Below are 8,841 nucleotides of genomic sequence, written 5' to 3'. Positions count from 1 at the left end.
CGGGTCACATGGTGGCTCTTTTTAGACCTCTTGGGGAAGGAGGCATTGTGTTTGAAACAATCCACAAAGCACTTTTTGCTGAGGAAGGGAAAAACTGCATTTGGGCTAATGTAGAACACAAGGCACGTACAAATCTGCTTGCTTCTTATATAAAGAAATTGTAAGCCTGACCAGACAGACTCAGACTGCGTGAAACCAGTAGATGTGCTCTTGTGCATAAATACTAAGAAGGCTGTTTTAATGTGTCAGCGCTTCTGTCGTTAATGATAACAACGTGATGATGTGTCAGTAAGGCTGTGCTGTAGTCAGGGCTGCCTGTGTAGTCAACCAGTTGTGGCTTAAGTACTTACAGATCTGATTATAGAGGCACATGTTAATTTAAATATGTAAATACTGCTTAAGGCAACTTTAATAATAGGATTCATCCTCCTTCCCCTTACCCTACCCTCTTCCCATAAGAAAAAAGTCAACTGGAAAAGCTGCTGCACTGCTCTGTACTTCTGCATTGCTAGGCTTTCTACAGTGAAGCAACTTATGTCAGACTTTATCAGGCTTATTGTTAAGTCAAAACTCAACAGAAGCTGCTATGAGAATCCATAAGTGAGAGGGAGAATTACCTAATTTTCAACTCTTTTCCACTCCGATCCAAAAAACTGGTAAGCCATGTAAAAACTACGTTGGGCTACAGATTGCTGCTGCTTCATCTTGGTGATATTTCTCAACATTCTGACAGACTTTAGTTTATGTGATAGGTTTATGCTATGATGTGGAATTTGAAACTTTTTTCCAGATCTTTCTCCTGATTTCCTCTGCCCTGCAGCGTGAAGCATATCACATGACCCTGACAGTGCCAGAGCCATTGGTCTCCACAATAAATCCAGCAGTGTTCCTTTCTCTTCCTTATTGATTGCAGCCCTCTTTCAGGAGTTAATTGTGCAGAAAATAGTCTTAATCAGTCAATATTTTTGGGGTAGTAAGAAGGAAGAGGGTGGAAAGCTCTGTTGTGTAGTTGCGGAAAAGATACATAACAGTACAATTCACGGCTATTGTTTTCAGTTCTACAAGTTGAAGAAAGCCATAGTATAAAAAATAGACTTTTTTTTTCCTTTTCACTCTAAATATAGTCCCTTATATAGCTCTGTTGCAAGATACGATTGGTGCACATTGAGATAAACTTCATTTCTTTTCTGTTTATTAACACTTGCAGAGCTGTTGCGCAGCCACTGGTACCTGTATTGGGGAAACATAGCATACAAGCAAGAACCTTACAGCCTCAGTGGCGAAAATTTTTTCATGTCAGAGACCGAGAACTCTTGCAGTCGTTTATGTCATCCCGTCTTCTCCAGACAGAAGATACCAAAAAACTGCAATCAAAGATCTCTTCATCTTATTGATAAAGCTACTAATAAGGCAAAATGTCTGTCAACGTCAACCGCAGTGTTTCAGATCAGTTCTATCGCTACAAAATGCCCCGTCTGATTGCCAAGGTAACTTACTAGCCGTTAGTGGTAAGTAGGTAGTGTTTCACACCCCTTCCTCTCTTGATAGAGGAGAAAGAGAGGTGTGAGGCGATGATAAATGTTTAGCCAGTCAGAGGGCAGGGAGGATGTCTGCTCCTCTCTGTCCAGACTAAGCGCACGTTAGCTCTTCTTAGAAGACATGCTTCAAAGCAGAACTTTTGATGTAGTGAAATAGGGAATACATGCTGGGTTTGACTGTTGCAGTCACTTAATCTTTTGTTTTTCTTTAGGTGGAGGGCAAAGGAAATGGAATAAAGACAGTTATAGTCAACATGGTTGACGTTGCAAAGGCGCTTAATCGGCCTCCAACGTGTAAGTAGTGGGGTTTTTTTATGCTTTTGTGTTTGAAGTGGTAATGTTCAGTAGCTAATAAAGCATACCGTTCTTTCAAGATTTGTAAGAAATGTGATTGGTTTAGGATGAAATAACAGAAAGAAGCAGGGGTATATTTACTTGCTGTTAAAAATGACGGTGAAGATGCGAGGATGATGGTGGTTATTATGCTTTTTTCCACAGATCCTACCAAATTTTTTGGTTGTGAGCTGGGAGCACAGACCCAGTTTGATGTTAAGAATGACCGTTACATTGTCAATGGATCTCATGAGGCGAATAAGCTGCAAGACATGTTGGATGGATTCATTAAAAAATTTGTTCTCTGTCCTGAGTGTGAGAATCCTGAAACTGATCTGGTGGGTGCTCTCCCATCTGCATTAATGGTAGCACTATGGAAATGTTTCATTAGACGTTCATGGAAGTGGTGCAAAGTTAATAGCTGTCTTGGAGATCTGTGACGAGAAAATACAGTACATGCGTACGCACGCACACACCCCTTTGGGAAAGTTTTACATTTATAACAGTTACAAAACTTCTGAGCTAAATTGCTAATTTTAAACTTGCTCTGTTGGGGGTGATATAAAGTATTTAAACCTCTGGCTTAATCTTGTGGAGATGATAATGTAAAGATCAGCTTTAGGCCTTAATGCAAAATTACTTTATTCTGTAAGTGGTATGTTAACTGGAGGCTGTTCTTTTTTACAGCATGTCAATCCTAAGAAACAAACTATAGGTAACTCTTGCAAAGCCTGTGGCTATCGAGGCATGCTTGACACAAACCATAAACTCTGCACGTTCATTCTCAAAAACCCACCTGGTGAGTGCATTTCCTTATTTGATGGGGGTAAAGGGAACTACTGGAGTACTGTTAATGAAGTAGAAAAACAAGTAGCTCACATCTAATTAAAGTGTAAAAAGGCTCCAGCGTACTCCTAAAGTATGTTTGTAGGTCAGGATGAAGTAGCTGTGCTCATGGTTTTGGTATGAGCAATCTCTTCCCTTGTGATCCTGTATCCTTCCCAAGTAGAAGTATTTGTGAAGAGTTAGGTTTGCCTATGCAGAACAAAACTTGGTAGGAGGAGAGCTGGTCAGCAAGGGCTCACTGCACTTTGCCCATAAGTCAGAGTGATTTAGAAGGGTAGGAAGTAAAAGCAGTCTGGTAAATGCTAACTGAAATGTACTTGTTCTGTGCAAGCAACACTCTGTAGTAAGCATCTAGTTGCCTGCTGCAATTTAAGCTTGCTAGAATAGAAAAGTCTAACCTATTCCAGGGGTCTCTGCTTTGTGAGGTTACCTGTTATATGGACTTGGACAACCTTTTATCTTCGTAAGAAATGAGACTTTCAGGGGAACCAGGGGTTTTCCCAGCAGATGTACATCTATCCTAAATGTATCCGGGGATGGGGACTACACATAACTTGCTGCTAACAAAAGCCTCCAGACCTGCTTGGGGATTTGGCAGTGGTGCAGTAGTGCAGGGATTTATATTTTTTTAGCGTTCTCTAGTTCATAGAATAAAACACTAAAATTCACCTACAGAAAGTGGTGACACTGGTACAGGAAAGAAAGAAAAGGAGAAGAAGAACAGAAAAGGCAAGGATAAAGAGAATGGTTCTGTGTCCAGCAATGAGACACTTCCACCCCCACCACCAGAGGAGATTACTCCTCCACAGGTTGTGGTAAGTAGAAAGGAAGGTGGGGAGATAAGGGGGTGTGGTGTCTTGTTCTGATGTAAAAGTTTTAAATCACTGATATTCCCTGCTAATCAAAGTCGCACCAGAATTTCTTACTGTATCCACAACTTGACTGCTGGAATAGAAGTATTCCTCTGTCTCCTCTACAGCAGCTTTATCAGCTCTTCAGTAACAGCATTTGTGCTCCTTGCTAAGTGAAAGCTGTGTATCCTTTAACAGTCCAGGTCCCTGGAAAGGAATATCTCAGGAGCATACTAGATAGAGTGATAAAACTGCACTTTGGGTAACCCTACAGATGGCTACAAACTCCTGTCTGTCTCCCATTACTTGTTTCTTGTATCTGCCCTTTCTCCATCGTCTTTGACTTGCAAATCATGGTGTGACCCTTTAGGGGGAAAAGTAAAAAAATACTTGTTTATAAAAACGCTCTCAAGTTTGTATCTAGAAACAATACTTGCCTATTACAAAGCTTGTAGCATTGACTTGTTTCTTGTATCTGCCCTTTCTCCATCGTCTTTGACTTGCAAATCATGGTGTGACCCTTTAGGGAGAAAAATAAAAAATACTTGTTTATAAAAATGCTCTCAAGTTTGTATCTAGAAACAATATTTGCCTATTACAAAGCTTGTAGTAGCATTGTATGAATCTGTTGGTTTGGTTTTGAAGGAGGAGGAGGATGATGATGACTGGGGTGAAGACACAACAGAAGAAGCCCAGAGGCGTAGAATGGATGAAATCAGTGACCATGCAAAGAACCTCACGCTTAGTGAAGACCTGGAAAGAACAGTGGAAGAGAGAGTCAACATACTATTTGATTTTGTGAAGGTGAATATTCTCTGGTTGTTTGCTTGGTACCCACTCTCCTGTACTTGTATAAAGTCTTAGTAAGACAACTAAGAGCAAGCTGCTTAAGCTTCTGCTAAAGTACTGGTTCCACTACTGATGGGGAAGGAAGGGGTGCAATAGAGCATTGACACAGACCTCGGTAGCTTTACGATGTTTTTGTCTGTTCCTGTCTTGTAGAAAAAGAAGGAAGAAGGTGTCATTGATACTTCTGACAAAGACATTGTAGCAGAAGCAGAGAGACTGGATGTGAAGGCTATGGGCCCACTAGTTCTCACTGAAGTCCTTTTCGACGAAAAGATTCGTGAACAGATAAGGAAATACAGGCGTCACTTCCTTCGTGTAAGCAGTCTCTTCTCCTGCACCTAGTGTAACAACTGTTGTGTTGCTTCTTGTAGCAACTGCTTGAATCGGTTCTGGACTGCTTGGTACTGTGGGGAGGAAGGGGTTTTGTAGTTCTTTTTGCTTTTCAGTCACCCCTGAGCTAGGGAGAATTGCTGGGAGGGATAGTATGAGCTGCTGTAAATGTTGCTATCTCGCCGAGTTAGAGTTGCTGCTTCTGCTGTCATCTGGAGAGGAAAAAAAGCTAATTCAATCGCTTCTGCTTTTACTCTGGACTGCTTGGTACTGTGGGGAGGAAGGGGTTTTGTAGTTCTTTTTGCTTTTCAGTCACCCCTGAGCTAGGGAGAATTGCTGGGAGGGATAGTATGAGCTGCTGTAAATGTTGCTATCTCGCCGAGTTAGAGTTGCTGCTTCTGCTGTCATCTGGAGAGGAAAAAAAAAGCTAATTCAATCGCTTTTGCTTTTACCACAATTTTAGTTCTGCCACAACAACAAGAAAGCTCAGAGGTACCTTCTCCATGGCTTTGAGTGTGTGGTAGCCATGCATCAGTCTCAGCTTATTTCTAAGATACCACATATTTTGAAGGAAATGTATGATGCAGATCTTCTGGAAGAAGAAGTCATCCTTGGCTGGGCAGAAAAGGTAAGGGGTAGTATTTCATGTACTATACCAGCCAAGTACCTGAATGTAGCATATTGCATCTGGTTTCTCTGTTCTGGTATAGTAAGTTTGGGCAGCTGTCTTTAAGCAACTAATCTGAGATAAGTTACTGTGTGGCAGAAATCTGCCTTTAAAAATGGGCTGTTGAAGGCAGTGGGGTGAGGTTAGAGTTCTAAGTTAGGCTCTTGCTGTATTTGGGTTTGATCTGGTGTAAACTCCTTCAGTGTTCAAGTCTGTGTACTTCTGTCTTTTAGGCCTCAAAGAAATATGTTTCAAAGGAGCTTGCCAAAGAAATCCGTGTCAAAGCAGAACCATTTATTAAATGGCTAAAGGAAGCTGAAGAAGAATCTTCCGGTAATGAAGAAGAAGATGAAGATGAAAACATAGAGGTAGGAAGGGCTTGCTCACTGTAAACAACTCCAAGGTTGTACTGTTGCTGCACGCTTAAGTCTTGTACCTTGTCTTAGTGCACTATAGAATACCTTACTTCATGTATTATTGTGCATGTTGGGAACTGGAGGAACACCTTGTTTCTAATGCTCTTGTCACAGCATTTTTGTAACAATATAGGTGCATCTTAATAGCCGGAGATTGTCATTGCGGAATGGTACAATCTCTTGCACAGTAGTAGTTCATACAGTGGAAGATTGACAAGAGGTACTGTGCGTAAAGCCTCGTGCTTTTAGAAGAGTTAGTGGATGTGTGTCTGTTAGAAAAGCTGATTAAAGAACAAGGGACTGTTTTCATCACAGTTTAGGCCTAGGTAAAATCTGTTAGCTGCACTCCAGCTGACTGTGGTTGGGACTTCTTTTGCATGTGGGTTTTTTGTTTCTTCTCCTTCCAGTAGTACCTAGGCTTGTTACCCAGTAGGAGACCCTGCTTCCTACAGACACATGTGCACGCCTCTGCCTTCTAAAAAGAGATGGTGTAGTTGTAGTTTTGGCATGCCTGAACCTAGGCTTTATCTACAGTGTTAACTCCTGTACTGGCAGATGCTGTGCAGTGCACTTCAGAACACAGTGCAGCGTGTTCAGCAGTTCATGGCAACAGGCAGGAGGGCTGTTGAGCGGGCAGGTGTTGCAATGCCAATGTTAAAATTATTCTAGTGCCTAACGGCAGTAGGTCCTGTAGTAAGAGTAAGTGTCTTGTCTCCACAGGTGGTGTACTCTACAACTGCCAGTGTACCTAAAGTTGAAACTGTGAAGCCTGCAAACAATAAAGATGACGATATCGACATTGATGCCATTTAAAGTGATGCAACATAGCTTCCAGCATAATAATGCAAATTTCTCTGCATTTTCTGCCAGAAGTGTGACTTGTATGTGCACAAGCTGAAATGGCTTAACATCCTGCTACTCTTTGTACCCTAAAATGTATCTTTTTACTGTGACTGGTCTTGTGTAACTAAGCCTAATACCAAGGAGTCAGCACGTCGGTGAACTGATCTAGTTTGCAACTGGCATGTTCTCTTTTGTTTTTCTAACTTGTGTTGGATGCATACTTGGAGCACATTTATACAGTTGTGGAAATAAAGGATTTGGTTTTGGTCAATCTTCATTTGTGACTTTGAACTCCCTTATTTCTTTTCCAAGTAAGTATTTACACAACTTGACAAAACATGTAAAGTTGGAGACGAAATGATGAAAAACTCTGGAATGAGACAGAAAATATACGTATATCCTTAGCTTAGAGGCTGTTGCAACAGTGGAGACTTGAAACCTGGGCAAGAAGCAGATGTTGGGTAACTCACCGTACAGGTGCCAGCTTCTGAAAACAGAAGGCAACTGTCTGGATTCTGATCCTTGCAACCTTTTTTTAACAAAAACTTCTGCAGATGTTCACTACTTAAGTTGTGGGGTTTGCGGGGTGTTATGGTTGCTGGGTTTTTTGTTTTATTTTTCCCCTAAGGTAGCTTCCAGGGCTTTGACTAGAGCTGACAGAGGCGATACCTCTGGAGTTGGCATGTGCAGCAGCTGGCTGTGGCCATGTCACTGTCACCACAGCATCCTGCTCCTTCGTGGGGTGGGGAGGGAGGGCATGACCTGTTGCTGTGAGCTGGGGAGCCCCTTCAGCCAACCTGAGTGGCTCTGGAAATGGGTTTTGTATGTCCTAAATGCCAGTGCTGAGGTACCTGCTACCTTTAGAAGTGGAGTACAAAGAGAAACTTCATCTAAGTCGGGAAACTGGTGTGATGTGAGCAGCAGGTTTTGAGCTAGGAGTACAGCTCAGTGCATGGGGGATTTGGGGAGGGCTTTTTGGTTGCCCTTCACAGCCTTTTGCTCTGGAAAATGAAGAGTGACAGTGGTGTGGGTGTTTGGTTTTGTTTGTTTTTGCTGTTCTGAGAATTCAGTATTGCACCTTCTGAGAGATGGAGGCTCCAGTGCGGAGCGAGCTCCTTTTTCTAGTCCCAATTGATTGAGCAGAACTTACAGCTGGATGAAGAGGAAGGCTTTGTTTGCTGGTTACAACAGTGGTGATGTGAGCTGCAGGCTTTCCTCTTTTACAGTGGGGTGTAGATCTGTGAACTTACTGTTGCGTTGCAGGTGCCCCGGCATCAAATTGTCACTTGGCAGTAGCAGATGCAGCAAATGGCGTTAGAATGGGGTGAAGCCATGAAGTATCTCAGAGTGTCCTTTTATTTTAGATGGGTGTTTATTGGAGCAGTACCAAAACATGATTTTTAGTTGAAATACAGTTTTATTCCTAGCTTCTATTTCTCTAAAAGAAAATTTGTTCTTTCTGTTTAAGCTAGGTTTGCATTTCAAAAGTAATTGTCAATTTTATGTTTGTTGGGAACTTGGAAAATGAATTATTAATTCCTGTGTCACCTGTCCGGAAGATCCTCCTTCCCAGTGCAGGCACGTGCCTGCCTCATGTAGCAGTTGAGTGCACCGTTACAGGTGTTTGCCTGCCAGGCTGGACGGTTGAGATCCTCTGGAAGAGTCCCAGGTGAATGCAGTGGAGCTATTGCAGAGCTGATGATTTTTGCCTGGTACTGCTGTAGAAAACGGTATGAATGGGTTTTAGTTAATACAGGTAGCAGTGAGAAACTAGAACCTGTGGAACCATTTTTATAAAGCAAAAGGCTAGAACTTCAGGGGTGGTGACAAGCTTGAGAGGGAAGGGTTAAAAACACTGGCAAGGTTTCACACAAGCTTCCTGCTTGCTTGTATCAACAGGCTGGGCATCAGCAATACCCAGAAAACGAAGTCATTCACCAGTATCTCCCAGGCATGTTGGTGACGCGAGTGTAAGACTTCTCAAGTTGTGCCTCCCTGGTAGTCCCTTACCTGTCACAGTAGGAGGTGGGTGCTGGAACCTTGGGCAAGTTCTTTGGGTAGAGGTTTGAGTCGGCTTTGCCTTTCTGAGCAGAACTGCTGCTTGTGGAGGGAGTAAGGAGCAGTGTCGCTATTTCCCAGGAGTCCATCACAGCTGCAGTGGCCCCTCA

The 8,841-nt window shown here is 42.5% G+C and overlaps 1 protein-coding gene across 1 annotated transcript; it reads left to right on the top strand.

Annotated features, from left to right (window-relative positions):
* The first annotated feature begins 1,184 nt into the window (after positions 1–1,184).
* On the top strand, positions 1,185–6,950 carry EIF5 (eukaryotic translation initiation factor 5). The gene is given in 11 exon segments (XM_009710449.1): positions 1,185–1,487; positions 1,751–1,832; positions 2,037–2,209; positions 2,559–2,670; positions 3,393–3,526; positions 4,024–4,032; positions 4,214–4,372; positions 4,571–4,732; positions 5,211–5,375; positions 5,648–5,782; positions 6,551–6,950. Coding segments are annotated over 11 exon segments (1,296 nt in total). The 5' UTR covers positions 1,185–1,415; the 3' UTR covers positions 6,644–6,950.
* Positions 6,951–8,841: the final 1,891 nt, after the last annotated feature.

The sequence above is a fragment of the Cariama cristata genome, unplaced genomic scaffold (genome assembly GCF_000690535.1).
Source record: "Cariama cristata isolate BGI_N322 unplaced genomic scaffold, ASM69053v1 scaffold26601, whole genome shotgun sequence".
NCBI lineage: Eukaryota > Metazoa > Chordata > Aves > Cariamiformes > Cariamidae > Cariama > Cariama cristata.
The sequence above is the reverse complement of the archived record's forward strand: the minus strand, read 5'-3'. Positions and strand labels throughout refer to the sequence as shown.